This window comes from Eptatretus burgeri, chromosome 3, assembly GCF_056783735.1.
Source record: "Eptatretus burgeri isolate ZD-2024b chromosome 3, Ebu_testis_v1, whole genome shotgun sequence".
NCBI lineage: Eukaryota > Metazoa > Chordata > Myxini > Myxiniformes > Myxinidae > Eptatretus > Eptatretus burgeri.
In genome coordinates, this window is record NC_140963.1 from 12,699,590 (window position 1) to 12,726,071 (window position 26,482).

General features: G+C 39.0%; 2 protein-coding genes across 4 annotated transcripts in view; both read right to left on the reverse strand.

Annotated features, from left to right (window-relative positions):
• The window catches only part of LOC147029406 (polypeptide N-acetylgalactosaminyltransferase 1), a 472,683-nt gene that overhangs the window by 334,744 nt on the left and 111,457 nt on the right, over positions 1–26,482 (reverse strand). The window lies entirely within an intron of this gene.
• LOC147029408 (uncharacterized) lies at positions 475–26,482 on the reverse strand. The gene is made up of 3 exons (XM_085872006.1): positions 26,465–26,482; positions 2,300–2,402; positions 475–1,496 (listed from the first exon to the last, which is right to left on the reverse strand). The coding sequence occupies exons 1-3, from the start codon at positions 26,480–26,482 to the stop codon at positions 475–477; spliced, it is 1,143 nt and encodes a 380-aa protein (XP_085728132.1).

Sequence of the window (26,482 nt, forward strand, 5' to 3'; positions counted from 1 at the left end):
TATGCTGAATTGAATAACTTCTGGATAAAAAGTAATACAGGTCATGAATTTACAATCATTAGGCATTTATTTCATCAATTTTCAATTTTCACATCACTGAATACTTGCATAATAATGCATTGAACAATTTCACTATTTGTGCTAAAGTTCTTTCTTGCAGGTCGGCATTTTCCTTCTATGCTCTGAAACAACCTGGAGCAAATATTGTTTTTGGTCCTCGTTGGATGTGAGTATTTCATTGTATTCCGTCATTAGAGCTACTCCACGTTCTGCATTGTCGTTCACTGCTTTGAGTTTTGAGACAATAGCCAGTCCTGCATTGTAACTTTCGCTCTGATGCCATGTGACTGGGTCATCATTCAAAAAAGCCATCAGCAATTCTAGGAACACAAAAAACGTTGGGAATTTTGAGTTGGGAAATCCCACAGTTCTCTTCTTGGAATATCGTGAACTAGGACAGTAGTTCATTTGCTTTCAATGGTCCAATTCTGCTCCATCTCCCTGGGTTATCGCAGCGCTAATTCTTGCCTTAGTTTCAGCAGAAACCATATCATCAAATGGAGCTAGTGGAATTAGTTTCTCATTCAGGTACCATAAATGTCCGGAGACCTTCTTCACAGCTATTCTCAAAATTTCCTCATTCACGATTTTATACAATTCCAGTTTCTTCAAAAATTCCAGGTCGTTTGTGGGAGCTCTGATGGCACGAGGAGCAGTAAACCAATGTTTCATGTAAATCCCAATCACAAACACAGTTAAATTCCGCATTCCTTTTTCCTCTCGTTCAGTTAGTTTGAATTGTTTTCTGAATAGAAAGATTTTGGTTCCATATATGGCTTTCGCCATCCAGTGGGCCCGGTGCAAGGCCCCAGGAAGCCTGAATCGAATTTCTCTCTTCGGGATGCCACCAAGTGCGATTATTGAGAGTTCCAATAGTTCTTTATAATCATCACGGGACTGGTATTTTTTCAATTGCTCTTTTGCAAATAATATCGTGTCATCAACACTCACAAATTCTTGCTCATTCTCATCTACAGTCAAAATTTCAAATTTCTCCTGGTCGATGAATTGCCACTGGCCTTGAAATCTCTTGAGCAAGGCGATGTCAGGTCCCGTTGAATGACCAAGGCAAGTAACTGTGACTGCTTCGAGGACAATTTCGTGCACATGGTGACGACAGGCAAAATGCAACATTTGATGTCCCAATTTCTGTTCTAATAGAACACATGCACCGTTCATGTGACCAGTGTTACTTCTGGTGGTGTCAAAGCATTGACATTTTACTCGGTCTTCCAATCTCCATCGTTTCAGTGTAGTGTGGATGGCATTAGCCATCAATTCACCAGTTCCATCTGGAAGTTTTGGTACTCCTAGTAACTGCTGGACATCGGCTCCTGACACAATAATCGGTAGACGATCCACCAGGTCTTTCCCGGTTAAATCCGGAAGTAACTTGCCATCCCAGTGCACCAGTAGTGGCACTGTGACTTTGAATTCTGCCTTCAATGATTCAGCAATCTTCTGTCTATGTACTTGTCGCTGTTTTCTGATTATTGATAGCTAAGTCGTTTAGGTCGTGGCCCAGACTTTGCACCGCTGAGGCCAAGATAAATGTAGCTTTGCGGTCACTGACTTTAGCCCGATCAAGTGAAGCCGCCAGGTTTGGTGTTAGAACCGATTTTCAAGCCCTTTTGGACGTGGATGTGAATATCCCTGGGCGAGGTGATTTCCAGATATCTTCCTCAGTTCATCTTCCTCAGAAGATGAGTCATCTTCCTCAGTTCCACTGCTTGTTGAGTACATAAGATCTGCGACACTCTTCGGCACAGCTTTTAAGTTCTTTTATCCCTCAATTTTGTATTTGTGTATCAAACATTTCTCGTCGTTTTTCTTTCTCTGCTAAATCTGTATCAGCTTCACTCAAGTATCCTCAACTCCCATCCTCCCTTTGAGCAATCAGAAACAATTTATCCTCTTCTATGATAATCATATCTAAAGCATTTTGGTGTGCTCTGTCCATCAAATCATCCAGGTCTTCAGAGAACTTGTTTTCCTTGTCTATGTGAGTTTGTGACCTTTTAGTTTTATTGTTCTTGTTTTTATGAAGTTTCTGCCAGTCAGCAAATAAGTCCTTGATTTTCTTTATCACATGATAAGTCTGTCAATATGGAATTCTCACTCTGTCCCAGAATTGTATCAATTGCTCAGTCACTAATTTTGCACTTTCCTGGACTGTTTTCTTCTCTGTCAGATGAAAATAGAAAAACACTTGAAGGACCACGTTTTGATGGGAACTTACGTCCACACAGCTCTGGAGCACGGTCTCCGACCAGCCACACTGGTGGATCTGACTCCTCAGATCCATATTCACGAATGAGACTATTGTTTACCGGGTGATCAGTCTGGAAGACAATACACCAAAATAACCAAATTAGCATATAACTGTGACCACATAAGGAAGTGGTGGCCGGGGCCCCTCGGGACCAATATCGTGCAAACCAAGCTGTTGGCTAATTGCTCTTCAACCTTAATGACATCATTAGAGCCTACAAGTTTTTTGAATTTCCAAGCCCAAGTTTCAATTTAGCACTGATCATCTTCTTCAGGATGAACCTATCAACTTTTTTTCTCTCAAGGTTAGATTTTGTATCAGAGACAAATTATACAACATTTCTCTATCGGTTTCATGGTTTTCTTCCAACGTTGTGATATTTCCATAATCAATATCGTGCATCATGCAAACTTCATCAACCCTATTGATAGGTTTGCTCCACGGTTTTGGATTGTCAGCATCATCTAATATTTTATTCAAGTTTGTTCCAGGACCACAGAAAGAATACCCTGGTGGATGTAATTCCCCTGGTATTCCAGTTGTTGTAAATTTACTTCCTGAAAAAAAAACTTTTGTATATCTCCCCCTTGTTGTGTTTGGTGGTGAATTCACTCTTTTTTGAGCCACACACCGAACATGTACCTTTTTGTATAACCCTATTATTTTTACTTTTAACATACGAGATATTTTTACTCTTGGTTTTCTCTTTACATTTTAGACAATAACTCATTTATTTATGTGATAAATTCTGACAGAGTGTGAAAACCTTTTTAGTTTCCAACATGCACATTTGAATCTGAATTTTTAAAACAAAGAATCCTTAGAAATGTCTTCACTCTCTCCTCCATTTATTTAAGAAAAAAAATGTAAAACTTTAATAAAGTCAATTACACCAACATCATCAATAATATAATCTTATCCTTCTTTCTCTTCTTCATCTTCACCTTCTCGTTTAAATCTTCTCCCTGAAACCGATGTTAATAGTCTTGACGCATATATTTCTAATGGACTTGCCAATTCTTTGTTTTCCTCCTTGGTGCATTGAGATATATTTATTTTCTGTAATACCTTTGATCTTTTTATAATCTCACTGGTTTCCATATTTTTATATTTATTTATTCTCTCCCTTTCCTCCCTCTCCTCCTTCTCCTTCTCTCTCTTCTCCCTCCCCTCCTTCTCTCTCCTCCCTCTCCTCTCTCTCCTCCTTCTCCCTCTCCTCCATTTCTTCAACTCCTTCCTCATCCCTTACTATCCTTGAACCACTTTCACCCCATAGAATATCATACATATATTCATCTGGATTCTGCGATACTATTGAATCCACAATTATTTTTCTCATAAGAGGAAACCAATAAGATTTGTTGATGATTTCTAAAAGAGTTATATATTTTATCACCTTGAGAAGTTCATTTTTATTTCATATTTCAATCAAATGTCTATTTGTGGGTTTTTTAACATCAGTAAAAGGCCAGTTCTTAATTGAACCAGAGAGTTGGCGTCAAAGCCACCCAATGCTCGCATGTTTATATATTTATCGTTTTTGAAAGACTAGTTTAATAATATTTTTTATAAAGCATTGCAGTGAAGCCTGATCCAAATAATTTTAAAACAATATAAGTATTTGTATATTGTAATCAGTAAAAAATAGTGTGGTAGATAAAAACATTAAAAAGGAAATAACTTGCACCAAAAACTTTAACATTTTCATGCTCATGCTGACGCTTACGCTTACACTCATGCCGATGCTTACGCCGGGGGTATTGCTTTAGCTCTCTGTTCTTCGAACAGGCGAGCTAAAAATGTCTGTGTGTATGTTCCAATTCATAAGTAATGCAACATCGAACACCCTTTTCTTGTTGGTATCCTTGAATGCAAAAATTATGATTTTCTTGAAGCCTTCTTGCTGTCATTTATATATCAGAAATATATGACAGATTAATATGATGACACGTAACATCTTCCTGTTGTTACATCAGTTTGTATTCCTCGACTTTGTATAACTCTCCAATTTCCTTCCTTCTTCGTCATATAAACTATTGCTTCACTATCATATAATTTCCTCTTCCCGAAATTGTGTATTTGTTGTTTGCTAATTGTGCTTCCACATATCTCTTGATTTTTACCAAGAGGACAATATTCTTCTTTACGAGAGTGATAAAAATTGTGTAGGTCTTCCAGCTTGAATGAAAAAGACAAATTATATCCAAAATCACACATATTATACCTCCATTTCTGTATTCTCATATTGACAATTCTTCTTTCTTTATAAAATTCAATACTAAGCAGATAATTGAATTTAATAAGAAAAGGTGTATGGTTTGTGGAACCAGGTATTGTGGTTGTAAATTCTACTCCTTTAACAAAATGTGCCGTTTTATTCAAGGATGTACATTGTGATAAATCACTTAATCTCACCAAGTCATTCGCCTGAGTTGGGCTTGGATAATTTATTAATTTATAAGCATTTTTCATATTAATATTTTTGCTATACTATATATTTGTCGTTCAGCCTGTGCCTTTGTGTAATAATTTGATAAATCAATATCCAGTTCTTGGAATACACCAAAGAGAGAACCATCTTTTCCAACATAACTCATTTATATTAGATTAAAAATGTCATTAAAAAATTTATTTTGGTTGAGTTGAAATAACACAAATAGACATAATTGACCACAGCACTTGGAATTTAATTATTAGACTTGAAATGTTTGCTAAACACCATTCTGTAAGAATTTTATGACTTCGACAGGTGGTGGAAGACCAAAACTATCAAAATAATATTTGTCTTGACTATTAAAAATACAAACCCAATGATAACCGTTCCCATTATTATCTTCTAAGTTCATAATAATATTATTTGTGTGCTTTGGCACATTTGTTAATTCATCTCTCATAAAAATAACATTATGAATTTTTAATTTCTTACAATATTTGATGTTCTAAATTTGATGTTGTATTTTTTTCGAAATTCTTTAAACCACCCATCAATGCTCATTTATTTATTAGAAAGATATAATCCATTACCCCTTTTAGTTAATTTTACACCTGCTTGTGCGATCGAAGAAAGCATATCTCCAACAAACAATCGCGCTTTATCAGGCAGACTTTCAAGTTTTTCAGCAAAATCTACAAATACACCACTTCCACTAATTTGTTTCTCCAACTCTTTGTTATGTCTTTCCAATTATTTTTGAGCCCGAAGTTGAGCCTTCCTTTCGTTGGTAGTTTTCACCGCTGCTGAAATACCACCCGTCAATGCTCCAGCGGCACTTAATCAAGCAAATAAAGGAATTAGAAATGGGAGAAATCCTCCACTCATATCTCTTATTGAATATTTCTTCAACATTGGTTTTGACATTAATTTTAAGTGAGCCAGTATCATTCAAGATTTTCACCTGTTCTCTTGTGAGCAAAACATCAATTCTTACCGTTCCTTTTCTCTGAATTGTATTAACGCTAATCATTCAAGGCTTTTGATTTTGAAAACAAGATGATAGTTTATGAAGATTGATTTGATTAACATATACCCCAGTTGGTACTTTGCCACTCATTTATTTATCAAAAAAATGTGAGACTAATCATAACACCATGATCTGTATTAATCTGCAATTCTGTTTCTTCCAAAAGCAAATGATATGTATCAACTTCTTCACTCTCTTCTCTTTCAAAGTATAGGGAAGTATCCACTCGATTAGACTTTATAGTTTCCTTTTGAGCACTCAGGTCAATCGCATAGATTGTATACAGACTTATAAATGCTGTCATATCCAAAATGGGTTCTTTATTTCCATTGCTTTCACACACCTTTTGGTGACACTTGTATGCGTCAGCATAATCATTTTTTCCCCAATTAATTTCCAATCTATCTCGTGGATTCAAATAAGTTTGTTGATTATTTATTTCAAAACTTTTTGTTCCATTTGCATTCCAGTCTGTTCCAGTTATTGCGTTTACCGTGAAGTCATCTTCTTTTTTCGTCGAGTTTGAGATGACAATGGTATCATCCAAATCATAGATACTATCAATTGCTTCCGTACTTGTATTTCTTGAGGAAAAAAGATGTTAAAACTTTTGAAACCCTGAGCCAAGTATTTTAATTATTTTATGTCGTTCTTGGGGAGACAACTGAGTTTTGCCTTTCTTAATTTCTTTTATTACTTGTAATTTATGAGATTCCTTTTGGGCATCTTTTATACTCTTTATAGCACCCACGACATTTCCCACAGCAGAAGCAGTTGAACCAATCAGGCCTTTATGTTTAAGAATAGTTGAACCTGTACCCATTAGAGTATCAATTATCCCATCTCCTTTTTTTCCAAATTGATGTCCGACACCCCTTTGTCTCTTCGGTTTATAGTATCCTCTACCAAGATACATACCTTCACCCTTGTAGTATGGGGAAAGGAACATCCCATCCCCTGTAATTATTTTATATTTTCCCAACTCGTGTTTCCTCACAATAACCATCATATTTATTTTTTGGAAAACTTCACTAAGGTGAATTCTGATGGATATAATTTCTCCATTAAAAGAAATCATGCAATTATCTTGGTCAGTTATCCTAAAACTTACTCTGTATATGGTTTTTCCTGACAGGTAGATAAACCAGATTTTGGGTTCCAGATTGAATTTATAACCAATTGGGGTTGAGTATGCACTGAATAAAATATTGTATTTGTTCTAATTCCATCATTATAAGTGCCATCAATCAAATCACAGTAAATTAATCCGAATTTATGCCTGAGGATATTTGAACGATATTATCAATGTAAAACGTCCCATTAGTTTCAATCGTTTTTGAGGAGAAACCCAATAACTCTCAAAATGAATTATCAATTGTGAAATCAACCTTGTTGTTATTTCTAAGTTTAATCGTTGATTTTGAAGTATGTTTTTGAATATCTATAGCAATATTTTTTGGTTCATCACCCTGTTATTTCATTAGACGAGCAATTTCGGAAGATACTTGAGAAATCTCATATGCTCCAGGTGAAACTGTTATCGTTTTGTATCCACTTCCCGGATTATAAATAAACTTGTCATTCTTCTCAGTGATATTAAATAAGGTATTATAAGTTTCCATGGACAATAAAGATGCCTCATATTCTTTTGGTGCATCAAGTTGTAGTGGGTATGGGAATGAAGATGTGTGGTCGCTTGTTGTGAAATTAAAACTATGGATTGTGCTTCTCATCTTATTTAATATGGGATAAAATGTCTTTGTATTGACATTTATTAATTATTTTCATGTTCATCAACTGGTCTAAAATGACTGATGCTTCATTAAAACAATTGTTATTTCCAGCCTTCTTACTATCTACCAGCAATAGCAGTCCAGTAACTAATTGTGATGGGTCATTTGGAAGAAAACAAACACCTGAACCAAGCCTACTTAACGCCTGAATAATGTGTTTGTCCTCATTCTTCCTACTTTTACCAGATAAACAAACCCGATAATTAAGAGAGTCCAGCAGATCAATATATACTCTTTCATCCTTATTTTTCATATCCAATGGTTTATCAAAATACTTGGATTCATCCCTCACAGTTGAACCTTGTTTTCCATCTTTTGTGAGAACAAACATTAATCTCGGAGTTAGTTTTACAGGGGGTTGAGCAGAACTCAAGAACCTTAATTAATCATTAAATATCAATCCCTTTTCTTGAACAAGATGAAATATTGTTGGTTGTTCTGTTGGAATGAGTCCTGCTTTGGTTTTTGAATCCGCTGAATATTCATTGTTTTGAAGAGCCTTCACAATATAATCAGGGGGTTGATGATGGATTATTTCAACAACTGGAAAAGATTCATCATATTCTAATTCTCCTTTATGCTCCAATTCTTCCTCCATCATTTGACTGAAATCTTTTAACATTTGAAGTTTTTTAGGAGTATATTCTATTGTGGGTACTGTGGAAGCATCTATAATTTTTTCTTGGGAAGTTTTTTAAAGTGGTTTAAAAATATTCTCTTGTTTTCTTTTAAAAGCTTCTTCACCCGTTAGTTTCTGCCTGCATTTCTTCTTTATGTCTTCCTGTTGTTTTACAACTTTTGATGCTCCTTAAATCTTCTCGCTCTTTCTTTCGCATCCATTTATTTATTGGAAAATATCATTCACTGAGTTATAAAGGTCAACAGGGAAATTTTCCTTTTCTTAATCATTAAAGTAGATGTGTTCAAATAAATCCTTTTCTTCAAATATTTCAATAAATTCTTTATAAACATGAATACGAGTTGTAATTTCTTCTTCACTCATACTTGTATCTCTGCTTATCATACGTTTGCGTTGAGTTTTTTCATCAACCTCAAAACCGAATGATAAAATCTTCACTCTGTTCAGATGTTTAATAATTTGTCTCATTCCTTCTGGATTAGTTTCTAATATCCCAAGACCCCCAGATTTTAGTTTCTTTAACTCACTCTTACAATGTGAATATTTTGTTGTACCAAGAGAAACCTCAAATATTTAACCTTCATTCCTCAATCGCATATGTTCCTCTTCTGAAATATAGTAATAATCTTCACCTTCTACTTCTCCAGGTCTTATGGCTCTTGTTGTTGTTGATACAATATGAACTGCATGGTGCTTTTTAAGCAAATTTACAATACAGTCATGCGCCGCTTAATGACGTTCCGGGCAACGACGGATCACATATATGACGGATCTGCCAGCTCTGAAAAAAAAAAAATGTGGCTGAAAAATTCCTATCACCGAGTGATGTAGCCGACGTAGCGCTGCCAGTCGTATAAAAATAGCACATACAATTATGTACATTGTACAGTACATAATACTTCATAATGATAATAAACAACGACAGTGTGGCCCTGTTACAATGCGATCGTTGAGGTCCATAAAATGTCATCGCAAAAAAAGAAAGGTCGTGCTAAATCGGGATTCAAGGAAATCGGCTTTCAAACTGAACCAATGTTTGCACGTTTACCTTCTAGCAAGTAAATCACCTTTGCATTGAAGAATTCCGCGAATAAAGCGTTGTTGTTAGTCGAAATTAAAACACGCATTTATTTTTAGTGAAACTTTTTATGTTGTTAAAACAATCGCACTGTTCCAAAAATATATATCACAATTGACAGGTGCTCGTTTATTCACATGTAAATTATAACATTGATGCAATGATTACGTATTTATAAAATCTAAACGCTATTTATTGACCTTTCTATAATCGATGCGAGAGGAGATTGTAAGCTGCTGCTAACACCGATGGCCATCATGAACGGCACAAAGGTAAAACTAACGCGTCTTCTGTCTCTCTTGGATGTGTGTTACAATTGCCAACAGTATTCAGTACAGCAACATGCTGTACAGGTTTGTATCCGAGGAGCAATAGGCTATACCATATAGCCTAGGTGTCTACGTTTGTGCAAGTACGATGTTCGAAAACGATGTTTGAAAACGAAAACAAAAAAAAACAAAAAGGTTCGCACAACGACGACGTCGCTTAACGACGCGTTTCTCAGAATGTAACCCCGTCGTTAAGTGACGCATGACTATTCTCATTTGTGTTATTCAAGAACCTTAGTTTATGTAAAAAATTTTCCAGAAGCAGATTTACCCACAAGATTTATAATAATAGTTGTCATTTGTATATAAAATAAAATATATATCTTTTAATATCTCATCTTGTTTCACAACAATATATTGATATTTTTCAGTCGTGTGCTTCATATAATCCCCAAATTCCTTTTTACTACATAATGTAGAACAATTGTCTCTCCAAAAATTGCTTATATGTTTTGAATTTAACTTGAATAAAATGAAAGTATTAGCATTATTTCTTCTTGAGCGACGAGGGAGTTGAAAGTATGATTGACAAAGATTAATCCAATTTCAAGAAGAATGTCTCCCTCTTGTGTAGTAGCTATCCATTACCGTTTGGTTTCTCTCATTAACACAATCATCAAAGATAACGAGGTTCTTTTTTGATTTATTCAAATCTTGGGGAGAAGGTATATCATCCGTATTATCACGAAGAATACAAGTTATCCGCTTTGATTTCTTTTTGTATCTCTGTGTATCACAAAATAGTTGTATTATATCTTCAATGTTATGATCATTTAGTTTGTTTCGAAGTTTACATCAACCAATTATATCTTCTTTTTGAAGACCAGCATTCAAACCTTGTGAGAGTTGTTGATACTCAGGTTGAAAACTTGACTTTGTGAAAATTATTAAATTATCATAATCTAAAAAGTTGGGAGTAAGGAGCATCTTCCAAAGTAAGCAGGTTTTTCCACATCCGCTTGAACCAACGATGAGACATCTTAATGAATTTGGAAGATTTTTATGGTTGTTAAATTTTATCTTATTTTCCCAACTGGGTAAAATATCATTAATTTATATATTTGAAAAACAGGTTATTTAATTTTTTATTGCCTTTTTTGGAAACTATGTTTTATCCTAAGTTCAGGTTTAATTTCAAGATAATCCATTATTTTATTTATACAATATCTTGTGTTGATATTTCCCTGAAAATGACAATCGTTAATAATAGAAATCATCAATCCACGAAGCATGGTCGTCATTTGTTCAGTCTCTTCTCTTGTAAGAAAAGGTGCATTATCACCCTCATACTTTACATTCATTTCTCGAATCAATCTTGTAAAGTCATTCATTTTTGGTGTAAATCTCAAAGAATTATATTCCTTTTTATATTTTTTATTGTCATTAATTGGAAGATAATCACAGAATATACATTGTTTATCGGCTTTTGACTCTGCGTTTCATCCCTGTCTTTCACACGCAGGACAATTGTCATGTGGAGAATCAGGAAATTCAAGAGGCTCAAAATCTAGTAAATTATTCATATTTATAAAGTAAAACTTTGCTTCAAATAAAATTCATCTTTGGTACTTTCACAATCTATAAAACTACTTTCATAACTATCGTTTGAACACAAACTCTCGGTATCATAACTGTCTTCTGTTCCGACAGAAATACTATCACTCTCATAATCTGCAAAATCTTCAGTTGAATAATAACTCCAATTTCATGAGTAGAAAAAAACATTACCATCTATATCTATACACTTTTTTTTCATGAACAGATTCAACTACTACATTTTTTATATTAAAGGTAATTTTAAAATGGTCCTTAACTACTATTGAACGAAATGTCATTTCACCTGATATGTTAACATCCTTTATTTCATCAGGATTTACATCTTTTGGGTTGTTGAAAAAAAATACAAATTTCTCCTTGCATAATAGAGATGGTCTTATCTTTTCGTTCAAAAGCTTCATCCATGAGGTTTTTATTTTTTGATACTTTTTCTTGTTTCATTGCTTTTTCTAGTTTTGAATATATTGCCAGAAGGAGAGGAGAAACTTTCGTTCGAGCTACTTTTATTGATGTTCTTCCAGATATACTAAAAGCCCTTCCACTGAAGGAAATTGAAGAACTCTTATTATTCACCATAATTGTTTTTATCCAATATTTGTTATATTTATCTTTATTCAATTTTACACCCTCAACATAATTATTTCTCAGTATCTTTTACAAATGAAGAGATTGATTGAAACTTGTCTTGTGTCTTGATAGATTGCATTTATTAAGTGAAAAAAGTTTGAGGATAAAGTGGTTTTAAGCACAGATTCACCGATGAATTAAACGGAATTTTCATCACGAAAATTTTATTTTAAGCAAAGTTTTGTTGTATAAATATGGTGAATACAACGTACTGCGATGTTTGTAATCATGAATATAAATGTTAATTAAAACACCTTCAAACCAACAAACACACATTCAATCTTTTCAGACAAATATCTCCACTTGACCAAGAAACAAAACATTGTGATAGATGTGATAATGATATTGTTTAAAATTTTTTTTTAATAATAAACACCTTCACTCACGCAAACACAAGAACAAGAACAATGAAGAAAGGGTAGGTGCCACTAAATTCTCCATTGAAAAAACTGCTGTGGCATTTAAAGGACATATAAAATAAAATTGTTTCACTTTCAAGACCCTGGACCATCTTCAATCACTGAAGCTGTTGATATGGTTAAACAAAGTATTGAAACTATAATTAAAAACACATTAAGTGAAATGAAAACTTTTAAGTTTTATCTGGGAGTAAAATTGAATATGGTAAGACAAGGCAATGAAACTACTCCCTATAAGAGGACAAACCCTCACTTTATCTCATTATTTCAAGATTTTGTGAGATGTGAAGTTTATGATGAACTCCAGAGACAAGAACAAGATGTTGATAACACTGTAGGAGGTAGTGGATTTGCCATTACAAGAATAATCTTTTTAGATATACACATCTTAAAATCAGATCCTCTTCAAGCTTCTTCTTATGTTGATTTACCAAAAGAGATAAAACTTAAGAAAGCGTTTGTTATTATTCAAAACAAAGATAATAAATGTTTTCTATGGTCTGTTCTTGCTCACTTACATCCTCCACAATGGAAACCTGAAATAGTTGAACATTATAAGATATACAAGAATACATTAAATGTTAAAGATTTGAAGTTTCCAATGTCATTGAGAGATATTCCTAAATTTGAGAAAATGAATAATCTATCTGTTAATGTATATGGATACAAACAAAGTTCAGATATTAAAAAATTCAAACAACAATAAAAATGATGAAACACACATTGACCTTTTCTACATTACTTCAAAGGACAAATCACATTCTGCTTTCATCAAAAATTTCTCAAGATTAACCAAATCACAACGATAAAAGAGAAAATGCAAAACGTATCCTTGTAAGAGATGTCTCAACTCATTTCACACAAAAGAACGATTAAATAAACATTCGAAATATTGTAGTAATCATAAATGAACTATAATCAATTTACCAAAAGCAGGTTCAAACGTATAATTCAAAGATTTTAACAAATCTAAAAAACATCTATTTGTGCTCTATGCTGATTTTGAAAGTATCCTTGAAAAGATCGATTCTGTTTCTCCAAATCCAAATAAATCATACACAAATAAATATTAAAAACATACTTCTTGTGGTTTCTGTTTTTATATGAAATCATCTGTTGGTGATGAATACAAAAAGTTAGAACTTTATTGAGGAGAAGTAGTCTGGCAGCCAAATGGGATTTTAGGGGTATACCTGGAAGTAGAGTATATACAATATTTTTTGATTGATTTGGGTCACTGAGACCAGCAATATTAACAATCCACTTGATGACACCCTGTCACCATTGGGCATTTTTGCTAATTTGCATAAAACCAAGATGGCCACCAGTTCTATTGAATATACTATAATTAAGATATCTCGGCTTCTCGAAGGGATTTTAAAACAATCTAAAATGTTTTAACGGGGCTTTAAGACATTAGGAACACAATGGAATAACTTTTATTTTGATTTGACAACTCCTTCATTTGCATAAATCCAAGATGGCCACCATCAAACCTCTCGGGAGACCCGTTTTACGTCACCACATTCTGGATACAATTTTTGATACATTTAAAATGATTTGTTTTAGTGTTTTGAAAAAATGAAGGTCCCATATAATACATCTTATATTACAATTTAAATATATTAGCTTCATTTGCATATTCCAATATGGCCGTTGTCAATCTGTGAACATTTTGTTGTACTTTTGAATGACATGCTTGATTGATCTAAATGGTGACAATATCATCGAACACCTTCAATATAATATTAGTAGTTTGTCATTGACGTATACGTTAGAATATATTTAAGCTGACAGACACCAGGTCAAAAAGAAAACTAATTTCAGATATCCATTATAGAGAATAAAGTGACCGAAAAGTTCTAATGTTCTAGTCGTGTCGATGCTGAGCAAGCCATGGCGCATAAAGAAATCGTTTACATTTCTTCTCCTTTAACTACTGCGATATTAGAGTTTATAGTACATGACATTGTACACAGTTATCAACATGATGTTCCTCTCATTTGTCTGTGGCGATACCCATGCCCTTTCCCTCCCTCCTTCCTTCCATCCCTTCCCCTGGACACAAACCCCATCCCCCCCCCTCGGACTCCCACCCCACCCCTTTCCCTCCCTCCTCCCACTGAACACAACCCAATACATCTCGACACCATACAGTACATACAAAACATTGACAAAAAGCCTGTTTTTAATTCAAGATTTTAAATATTAATCATGACTATTTTCATTGTTATGAAAATGCACCTTGATCAGTTTGCAACATAATGTTTTTGCTTTTAAAATGTACATAAATTCAGAGGTGATGTTGGGTGTACCAAATTGGACGTGAACATTGCATCTAAAACTTTAAAGTGTACGTGTATATATTTAATAAATATCTCTTGGGAATTTCCCCAGCGGCCTGACTCATTACGGATAAATGTCCCTCCACAGCAAGAGTCTAAGGAGGCCTGCTGTGAAGCTGGTGAAACGTCGCTTGAGACCGGGTCTGCTTTTGCATATTGCTCAAATTAAATCAGCAGAGAAGATCTCGTTTGCTTTATGTTGGAAATGCCTTTGTTCATTTATTTGGCAGTAGAATGGGCCATACTGAAGAGGTCAGTGACTTTCAACATGACACCGTCATAGGATGCCACCTTTACAAGTCAGTTCGTCAAATTTCTGCCCTGCAAGAGCTGCACCGGTCAACTGTAAGTGCTGTTATTGTGAAGTGGAAACGGCTGGGAGCAACAACAACTCAACTGCGAAGTGGTAGGCTACACAAGCTCACAGAACGGGACCGAGTTCTGAAACGCGTAGCACGGAAAAATCATGTCATTGGTTGCAACACTAACGAGTTCCAAACTGACTCTGGAAGCAACATCAATACAAGCACTGTTTGGCGAGAGCTTAATGAAATGGGTTTCGATGGCCGAGCAGCCACACATTCGCCTAAGATCACCATGCACAATGCCAAGCGTTGGCTGGAGTGGTGCAAAGCTCATCGCCATTGGACTCTGGAGCAGTGGAAACACGGTCTCTGGAGTGATGAATCACGCTTTACCGTCTGTGAAGATGGATCACGGCAGTCCGACTGACTAATCTGGGTTTGGTGGATGCCAGGAGAATGCTACCTGCCCGAATGCATGGTACCAACTGTAAAGTTTGGTGGAGGAGGAATAATGGTCTGGGGCTGTTTTTCATGGTTCGGGCTCAGCCCCTTAGTTCCAGTGAAGGGAAATCTTAACGCTGCAGCATACAATGACATTCCAGACGATTCTGTGCTTTCAACTTTGTGGCAAAAGTTTGGGGAAGGCCCTTTCCTGTTTCAGCATTAGAATGCCCCCGTGCACAAAGCGAGGTCCATCCAGACATGGTTTGTTGAGATCGGTGTATTTGAACTTGACTGTCCTGCACAGAGCCCTGACCTCAACCCCAAACACCTTTGGGATGAATTGGAACACCGACTGAGCTAGACCTCATTGCCCAACATCAGTGCCCGATCTCACGAACGCTCTTGTGGCTGAATGGGAGCAAATCCCCACAGCAATGTTCCAGCATCGAGTGGAAAGTCTTCCCAGAAGAGTGGAGGCTGTGATAGCACCAAAGGAGGGGTACCAACTCCATATTGTTACCCATGATTTCGTGATAAGATGTTGGACAAACAGGTGTCCACATACTTTTGGCCATGTAGTGCGTGTGTGTTTCATATACATATAAGCCCTGTGTATTCCCCAGTTAGAATAGGTGTACCATATCCCTGTGTGTCGTAAGAGGCGACCAGGGTTGCGTCAGGAAGGGCATCCGGCGTAAAAATCTATGCCAAATCATTATGCGGACAACAAAACGAATTTCCATACCGGATCGGTCGAGGCCCGGGTTACCAACGACCGCCACCGGTACCGGTGGTCAGCAGGGTACCAGTGGAAATTGTGCTACTGCTGGGCGAAGGAGAAGGATACGGTGATGGCGAGTCGTGAAGGCAGTGGGAGAGGGGGAAGGGTAGAAGTGTGCAGATGAGAGTTGGAACTCTGAATGTTGGGACGATGACTGGCAAAGGGCGAGAGTTGGCTGATATGATGGAGAGAAGAAAGGTGGACATACTGTGTGTACAAGAGACCAAGTGGATGGGGAGTAAGGCTCGGAGCATTGGAGGTGGTTTCAAACTGTTCTACCATGGTGTGGATGGGAGGAGAAATGGTGTCGGGGTAATCCTGAAGGAAGATTATGTCAAGAGGGTATTGGAGGTGAGGAGAGTGTCTGGCCGAGTGATGAGTGTGAAGTTGGAAATAGAAGGGGTGATGTGCACTGTGTCATCAGTGATGTGTCATCAGTGCATATGCCCCACATATGGGGTGTGAGATGGAGTATAAAGAAGATTTCTGGAGTGAGTTAGATGAAGTGGTGGAGAATGTATCCAAGGATGAAAGAGTGGTGATTGGAGCAGATTTCAATGGGCATGTTGGGGAAGGGAATAAAGAGGATGAGGAGGTGATGGGTAGGTACGGTCTCAACAAGAGAAATGTGGATCGGGAGAAGAATGTTGAAGATGGAGCCGCCAGGCAGGAGGAGAAGAGGAAGGCCAAAGAAGAGGTTCATGGATACGGTGAGGGTGGACATGCGGGTGGTTGGAGTATCAATGGAAGATGTGGAGGATAGAGCGAAATGGAGACGGTTGATCCGCTGTGGTGACCCCTAACAGGAGCTAGCCGAAAGAAGAAGATATATATAGCTCTGGAAATGGCCCTTCATAGGCTACTAAATATAGGATTAGCCCAGATCCCCCATTAAATGCATGTTTAGCGAGGCTGTTCGCTAAACAGCGAACATGTGTGTCGGGAGGTGTCACAGGCTGTTATTTGTTTGTGCAGTGGTTGTGGATCAAGAGATCCTTCTTCCTTCCTCTCTCCGGGCAAGACTCCGCCCAGCGCTGAGAGGGGGAGTGGCCAAAAAGAGGAAGTGAAACTCAGGGGAGGAGTTTGGGGGCTTCATAAAGGGGAGCGCCCTAAAAAGACAAGGTGGAAAGAACTGAGAGGACGGAGTTGAGCAGTCGGGCTTCGAGGCGGGAAGGCAAGAGAGAAACGATTAGATGGGTGTCGAGGCGCGCTCTGCTGGATGAGCAGTCGGGCTTCAAGGCGAGCGTACGCCGGGAAGGCAAGAGAGAAACGACGGAGCCTCTGACTGTCCCTACTCACCTCACGGCTCGACGACATCTTGGAATCCCATGGACCCAGCTTTCCGGAGCCCGGCACCTCGATTTGGCCTTGTCTGGTGAACAGGCCAGGCCTGGACTTGTATGTTGGACCTTGTAAGAAACTAGCTGAAACCCATCGTCGATCTGACGGTCTTGTACCGTCGACCTTACGTGGGGTCAGAGCGTGGTGCGACAAAGGAGGGTGAGGGCCATTTTGCCACGTGGCGTGCTCGAGCTTGGGGCGCGAATCCGTGGACATCGGCTTGTTACGAGCGACATTCGTGCTCTTCACACTTTCCTCTCATCCATGAAACATCACCAAGTACTCTGTCTTGTCTGTATGCTGTCTATGTCTCGTCTGCATGCTGTTTTAGGTATATCTCGGTAGGGACCCCCTCGAAACCCGGAATCCATAGTTCCCTAGTTAAGAACGGGTTATAGATCAATTAAAAACATTGTCGTGAATGTTTTGCTTGCGTTGTGTTCCCCGAGGTTCCCCAATATATCTGGTTGATTCGTATGAAGGAGCCGCTTTGAGCCAATTCGTGTCGCATCGCGGAACGATCCTTTTGATTGGTATATAAAACCAAAATGGTTACAGACTGGCAGAAAACGCTTGGCATCTGACAAAACCAGTCTGTAACCGGGGTCTATTTTCACAACTGGTTCCAGGGGTACTTTGGTATCACGGTTGAAGACGCGTGATCCGAGGCCTGTGCAGGGCCAGCCGGCGTTATAAACCCCGGAGGCGGCGGTGGTGAGGGTGGCGCCGAACTTGTAACGTTTGGCTCGCAAGACTCGGGTGAGAATCCCACCACCGCTGAATCCTTAACAACATTTCTCTATTATAACACCAAGCTTGCACACTAAAAACTCTGCTCGCCGTCACACGATCCCTATGAAATTGCTGTGGCACTTAGCGGACATGCCGACAATGTTTGGGAAGTCTTGGCGTTCCATAGTACCACTTGCATTTTGCACAATGCGTATTTTTGTCATTCCCCGTGTACGGTCTGTCGTCTGCTACCAGCTATGTTGTACTGCTATCCCGTGCATGTGCACGGGTATCGCTAGTATATATATATATATATATATATATATATATATATATATATATATATATATATATATATATATATATATATATATATATATATGTATATATATATATATGTATATATATATACTCCTGGAATAAATTCCTGTATAGGGCTAGTGTGAAAAAATTCTGACAACCCAGGACCTCATCGCTTACACAGCACCAACCCACTGAGCTAATGAGATCTTCAGGATGAGCAGCCCAGTGAGCGTTGGAATAAAAATGCATCATCCATTTAATCATAAGCATGCCTGTTGGTGATGAAGAAGAAAATAAGTGACATTTGGAGCATTTCATGTAGCTGCTACATTGTAGTGGTTCCAACAGTCCCATTTATATTTTTCTATGACAGCAGGAACCTTTTAGAATAGCGCGTGATGGACACGGAAAGTTCACACAAAATTATATATCGTACACGGAATATGATAAATTATGCAATATTCAATGGGAGAAGGAGGAGAAGGAGGAGAAGGAGAAGGAGGAGAAGGAGGAGGAGAAGGAGGAGGAGGAGGAGGAGGAGAAGGAGGAGGAGGAGGAGGAGGAGAAGGAGGATGAGAAGGAGGAGGAGGAGGAGGAGGAGGAGGAGGAGGAGAAGGAGGAGGAGGAGAAGGAGGAGGAGGAGAAGGAGGAGGAGGAGAAGGAGAAGGAGGAGGAGAAGAAGGAGGAGGAGGAGAAGGAGGAGGAGGAGGAGGAGAAGGAGGAGGAGGAGAAGGAGAAGGAGGAGGAGAAGGAGGAGGAGGAGAAGGAGGAGGAGAAGGAGGAGGAGGAGGAGAAGGAGGAGGAGGAGGAGGAGAAGGAGGAGGAGAAGGAGGAGGAGGAGGAGGAGAAGGAGGAGGAGAAGGAGGAGGAGGAGGAGGAGAAGGAGGAGGAGAAGGAGGAGGAGGAGGAGGAGAAGGAGGAGGAGAAGGAGGAGGAGGAGGAGAAGGAGGAGGAGAAGGAGGAGGAGGAGAAGGAGGAGGAGGAGAAGGAGGAGGAGAAGGAGGAGGAGAAGGAGAAGGAGAAGGAGAAGGAGAAGGAGAAGGAGAAGGAGCAATCAGAGATTGCAGACCCTCGCCAGGACTTGTTTTGTGTGATGTATTGCGCGTGGAAAATAAATAGAAGGATGCACTAAATTAAAGGTCGTTAATTGCAAATTAAAGGTCTAAATGGTCTAGTTGTAAAGGTCAGAGATCTGGAAAGCATCTGAATGGGTCAAAATGGGTCCAAAGGGTCTTCGAAGGTTGAAGGGGTCAAAAGAGTGTAATTTAATGTTGAAAGGTCTGGAATTGTCTGAAGGGGTCTAAGGGATCTTAAAATGTCTAAAAAGGGTGTGAAGCTCAAAGGGGTCAACAGGGTATTAAAAGGTCTGAAAGGTGTGAAGGTCTATAGGGTAGAATGGAGTCGAATGTCTTCAGGGTTCTAAAGGGTTTTAGGGGAGCTAAGAGGATCTAAAGGGTCTTGGAGGTCTAAGGAGTATAAAGGGTGTAATGGGGTCTACAGGATCTTTGGGGTATAAATGGTCTTAAAAAGGTCTTCGGGGTCTAAAGGGTCTTAAGGGTCTTTTGGGTGCTTGGAGTCATTTGGGTCTTCAGGGTCTTCGGGTTGTAAAGGGTCGAAATAATTTTTTGGGGTCTTAAAGGGTCTTGAGGTTCTTAAGGGTCTAATATAATTCAAACACACTCACGTTCTGTGCGGACAAACAAACGGACCCAAATGCAATACCTTCTCCTCTGACGAGGGTAACAACAACCACAGCTGACAGCAGCAACAAGTGTTGAGAAAAATCCATCTTTCACACGTTTCACTTCATTTTACATCCTCATTGAGATTCACAGATTGACATGCAAGTTGTTTGTGCAGTGAAACGTTTGCTGCCTTTTGATTAAACACGTTAGCGAAGTGACGGGTCAGCACGCCGGGTATAGCTGAATTAAAGAATATCTCAGTTGAGTGACTGGCAAGCGTAAAAGTAAGCAAACAACAGCCGTAAAAGACTTGGCTTCAAAATAATATTTTCAAGTTCATGTCCATTCTACCTGCACTAACTTTACACTGGAAGCTCGTTCACTTTGGCAGAAACCCCAATTGTAAAATGCTGTTCAGACCCAATTTGTTCATTCAAGGTTTACTAGTCGTAAAATTTTATGACACCAGCGAAGAACCCATTCTCAAGGACAGAGATATTTCTCCCAGAATTACAGATGGGATAATTCCCGTGGAATGGGCATATTTAACTATGAAGTGTAATCCCCACTTCCTCCGGGAGCAGCGCTATGCTCTTTATATTGACATTGTCTTGAGAGAAGAATGGTACTCCCCCAACCATAAACCGCCAGGACTAAAATTTTTTTTTTATTTTAACCGCCAAAAACCTTCCAGTTCACACCCTGAATACAACCAACAGTTTTCAATTAATTACATCCAGCAGTTCAGGAGTGCAAAATCAATCATACACACAAATACTTCAACAATTATAATACGATTCATCGTAGGTGTTATACACCACAAAAGGGTCCAAACAAAGTAAAGTTGTCAACCTAACACAATGCCGAAAGTGAAATTTGATCATGGTTCCAGCACAAAGACTAAATCTTGCAAAAACTACCATGGGATTTATCAATGCCAGAGTTGCACTCAAGAAAGCAGACTGAAGTCTGCTCTGAAGGATGATATGTTTTACAGTACTCCAGATAACAAGTTCTCACTTAGCACGATAAGATTTTTTTTTTAGGAGGTAGAAGCAAGCTGATAACGCGAAGCAAGAGAGCATTCATCCTTCTTAGAACTGCCTCTTCAAAGTTATTTCAGTTAGTTACATAACAAGTTTAAAAAAAAAAAGGATCCTGGTGCTTCACAGGAAGGGCATCGCATCACAGAGAGTGCCGTTGCTCGGATGGACGTTGAGACAGTCTTGTCTACTCACATCATTGTTGGACACAAATATTCCATGAAATCTCTACCAAGAGTAGGCAAATTATTGCCAGGATCCTGAATAGATTCCAAATTCCGATCCTAACCTACAGGGGGAACTCCATCAGTGACACAGCCATGACGCACTCCTAGCAGATGATGCAACGAGCAGCCAAATATATGCATGAAGTTGCTTTTCGATTCAGGTGAGAAACTTAAAGTTATCCTTCAACAGGTTACCTGTGTCAAAATGAAAACATTTCACTACAAAACAGACGCACCTCGAGCAAGTCAAAAATATTGGTGATAGATGTTTGCATGCTCCATGAACTAGAAAGTGGCATCACAGTAACATTCAGAGGACAACTTTGATTGGAATGGACATTTAGTTATTGCAGAAGTCAAAATCTGTTCGGCCACAGAAACCAATAATCGATGAACCATTTGTACTGCAAAACAGAATTATGAAGTTATTAAATGACTAATTGAACAACATTCCAAAATTAAGCTTTAAAACAAAATTCAAACACACACACACACACACACACACACACACACACACACACACACACACACACACACACACACACACACACACACACACACACACACACACACACACACACACACACACACACACACACACACACACACACACACACACACACACACACACACACACACACACACACACACACACACACACACACACACACACACGCGTCAAGACAAATGTCGAGAAGCCAGTAACACTTTCAGTGAACCATTCTGATTTTGCCGATTCTACGAGACAATATTTGACTCGCGACCAGCTAAACAGCATCTCCATAATATGGCTTGAAAGCATTATGATCGTTTATGATGGCATAATGGTTCGAGTCAGTGGCGTAATATTTGTAGCGTCCGCTCCGAGTCGAGGATGTTGGCGGTTTGAACCTGGTCCAGTAATAACAAAGACTTTACAAATGGTACTTGCTGCTCCCTTGCTTGATTATCAGCATTTAGAAAACAGAGATAATGGACAAACAACCACAAGTTGGCAACCATTGCACAGGATTGATGGGCCTTATGGCCTCTTCCTCCATTGAACCTCCTAATAAGGGAACATTATCTCCACGCTTTAAAAGAAAAAAAAAATTGTCTGTCTGTCCGTCTCTGTCCGTCTCACAATCTCCTCTGGCACGGTTTGGCAGAAATTCACCAAACTTGGTAGTTATAATCAACACACAGCAAGAAAACGCAAGAGCAGTATCATTTTTGGCCTTGCCTCCTGGGGCCCTGGGCAGGGTCAAAAGGTCAGATACCAAAAATGCAATTACAGGAACATTTTAAATGAAACTTTATATTTGCAATCAACATTGGGAGGACGCATGAAATATGTAACCTCTTTTGGGGATTTGATCCCTCGTTCCTGACCCAGGGGTGGGGACTTGAGGTCACAACATAAGTTTGTTTGTTTTTTTAACTCCCTACTTTGATTTTGGGTCATTCTTGGTGGAACGTTTTGCCATCTTTCAAGTTTGCTTGAGGTGGGAATCGTGGGGATTTGCGATGGCATTCCATCGACTTTGCTCGAGTTAATTTATCATTATTATTATTATTATTATTATTATTATTATTATTATTATTAAATGCACGAAGCCGCATCACACTTGTGAATCTTCCTGCTTTTCCTCACTGCCTTGCAATCTACATTTCATCTTCCATTTTTGTGTTCTTATTCAGTCAGAGGATTCTTTCATGTTTGAAAGTCAGAAACAGACATCCATTAAATATTTTGGGGTAACCATATGTGCTTTCACAGAATACAGTGTCCTGCAGGATTTCCCTGTTTGGCATCACCAGCAGCTGTGATGAGAGTATAGTTCTGGCTTTTGGTACAAAGCCTCACCAGCAAAGTGTAGAAAGCATAGTCGGCTGTGTTCATCACCTCTGTTCTTGTTTTACCAAGACCCATGGATTTCTGCAATCAGTTACTCTTTGGCTAACCTCATTGTTTGCTGTCTGTTTTATACTATTTTTTAAGACATGCGTGCCCCTGAAAACACCTAAATCAAGTTCATTTCTTTTTATAAAAGATTCCATATTTATTTTAGATGTCTTTCACGATAACACAAAAAAGGTTTGATTATATCAGTAATAAGTACGCACACATGCGCAAAAAATAAATAATCAAGGAAAAAAAGACAAAATGTCATAGGCCCCGTTTTAATAATTTTGCTGTACGGCGTTAAAGGGATAGCCCATACTTATTTACAACGAAAATGGCCACAAGTCCACCAGTCGACCATCTTTGATTCTCTCAGCAAGAGAACCTCGTGAGTGGAGAAGGCCAACGGGTCCACCACATGCCTCATGGTTGCAGCAGGTTGATCAGCAACTCAAGGAAATGGGGATGAGCCAGGCATCAGCCTTGGGATAGCCAGCCTCTGGAGTACCGGTAAAAAGTGGACGTAGCGATGCGCTGCTCCGGTGCAAGCTCCCTCCCATACCTGACGTGATATAATCAGCCTTGGATTTGGAAGCAAAGCCAGAGTTGAGGCATTCGGCCTTCTCACAAGCCGTCAGCTGTGGTGCTCCTTGAAGTGAGGGAAAGGATGGATGGGGAGCAAACAACAGAGACACACTTGACAAGACACCACCAGGTCTGAGAAAAGAGAAAGGTTTGATAGTTCAGCCTTGAGGTTGGCCAGATGTTGTTTTCATGCATTTTGGGCTTTGTAGAATTGTGTGCTGCCTTTAGTCGGATTTGCTTTCTACGAAGAGAAGACAAGTTGCTTGAAGGCAACTGTCTCATCGCAGGAGCCTATGTTCCAGGGGCAAGAGAATAGGTATGACAACTGCAGATGAGATGGCATAAATGTGTACATAAGGGAAAGCAAGTTCGTGTGGCAAGATTCTGAAGCGGTGTTAATATCAGGAGAGGTGGAAATGAAGGAATAGTCTTGACATGAGAGCAAAGCTTACAGTCCATGTCAGTCAGCTTGAGCAAACTTCCAGACTCGACTGTGCTGAGGCGGTTCTCTGAGAATAGCCAGAGAGATATTGACTCGCACAAGCGCGTGATCGGATGAACCCATAAGGACAGAAGAGGGACAGGAGACATTTGCAGGAAAATTCGTGATTACCAAGTCCAGAATGGAAAAACATGATACAGGCAAGCACACGAGACATCAAAAATATCATTCACAGTAATCGGTGGCCCTTTAAGATGACAAAGCTGGAAGTTCCAACTCAATCATGTCAAAATTAATTTAAAAAAAAAGGCTAATAAAATTTATTTACAATCAAAATTCATGATTTCTCCCCTCCCAAGATGTAGTCAATGTGGTCAGTAGATGTCAGCATCTGAGAACATCTAAAATCCCAAAACTTCCGGAGCCCTTCAGTGGGACCTGGACTTCACGACTCAATTGCTGCGCCCTCGCAGCATCTGGGCAATATGTAGCCATCCCCTTGATTTATGGACCCCCACCATTTTCCACAAAAAAAAAAACATCTGGGATCCACCCCTGCATACCCATGTGGCTACATTGCATCAGCTGAAGGAACGATGCCACGTTGAGATCGGTCATTGACGAAGCAAGGTTTCATGTTGCATCTCAGGTTTTTCCTGTCACGTGTGTAACTTTACCACGACTCAATAAAATTGGCGTTCAGACTCCGAGGTTTGATTCTGCTGGCTTTTATTCGTAGTGCCCCTCTGTGCTGTTACATTTATTTTCTTCTTGCTGATGAAGCTTTGGGAAAGAAAAATTCTGAGGCTGAAGCTCCAAATGCTGGCCTGCACAATTCGCCTTGCAATAAAGCTGCCCGTGCCCGCATGGGATTCTAAGGAGGGTGGGGACAGAGGTCGTAAAAATGGAAATGGCATCTTCACTCGTCGAGCCGGTAAAGCTGGGAGCAACAATCTGCATTTATTGCCACATCTGATGCAATTTAAATGCTCTAATGGTGGCGAGGTACTCCATTTGAAACTGTATGTAGCTTCTTGGTGCCTAGGGTGTGTAATAAAAATTTGTATCGCTGTCAAAGCAAGTGACCAATTGCAAATTAATAGTCAGATGATGTGTTAATTTCGTTTTTAATTAATGTAGCTTTATCTGTATGCTTGTATAGAAAGTGGCTGTGCTGGGAGAATATGTTCATGCATCTTATCCCGAACTGGTTGATCTTCGAATTCGTTAATTCATCAAGTGAGCTGCGAAATGGTGCGAGGATGTAATGATGTCACATGATGAAGAACACATCATTTCTTTAAAATTACATGCAACTTAACATCTAGTAGATTGCTATTCATATTGTAGCCAGTTTCATCATGTAATGAGCAAGTATAAAATTGTATTTTAAACTTACAGCTACAAAATGTATATTGAAACAACCAATCATGATGTAGACAATCGTATAATGAGAAGCCTGGTGTTGGCTCAGTGGTGATGGTGGTGGCTTGGGATCCTAGTTTCCTGAGTTCAAGCCCCGTCGGCCGCTGAATTAATACACCAGGGGGTTGACTCAGCCTGTCATCCTTCCGAGGTCGGCGAAATGAGTACCAGTTCCAGTGTGTGTACTGGTAGAGGGGCACTGCATCAGCTACACAGTCATGCTTCAAGAAATGATAGCTACCCCGGCAGCGAAGCTGCCAAACAACCACCACCACCATATAATGAGAATGCAATCCATGGAAATAAGCCAATTCTCTGCTCAACAACTTCCTTAATAAAATGCGTGTTCGACATAAAACATGCAACGCCTTCTTCCAGAAAGAAAGGTGGGGGGGGAGGGGGGAACAAGGTTCCAGTTCGTCACGTGACAGTGTTCACAATCCAAACTTGATGCACTGGGACACGCAGTGATGTCTTGCACCAGTTTTAGCAGTAGATTCTCATTGGCTGCTCGTCACAATACTCGGATCATTCGCCAAACTTTTTCGAATTGATGAAACTTAAAAGCATGATAAAAAGAAGGCACTGTGCGAGATTCACTTTCCTTAATGAAAGCATAAGGAATACCAAATAAATAATTGGATACAGGTTTCCTGCCAACTAATCACGCTGCACCTTTGCTTACCTTGGCTGTATGGACCAT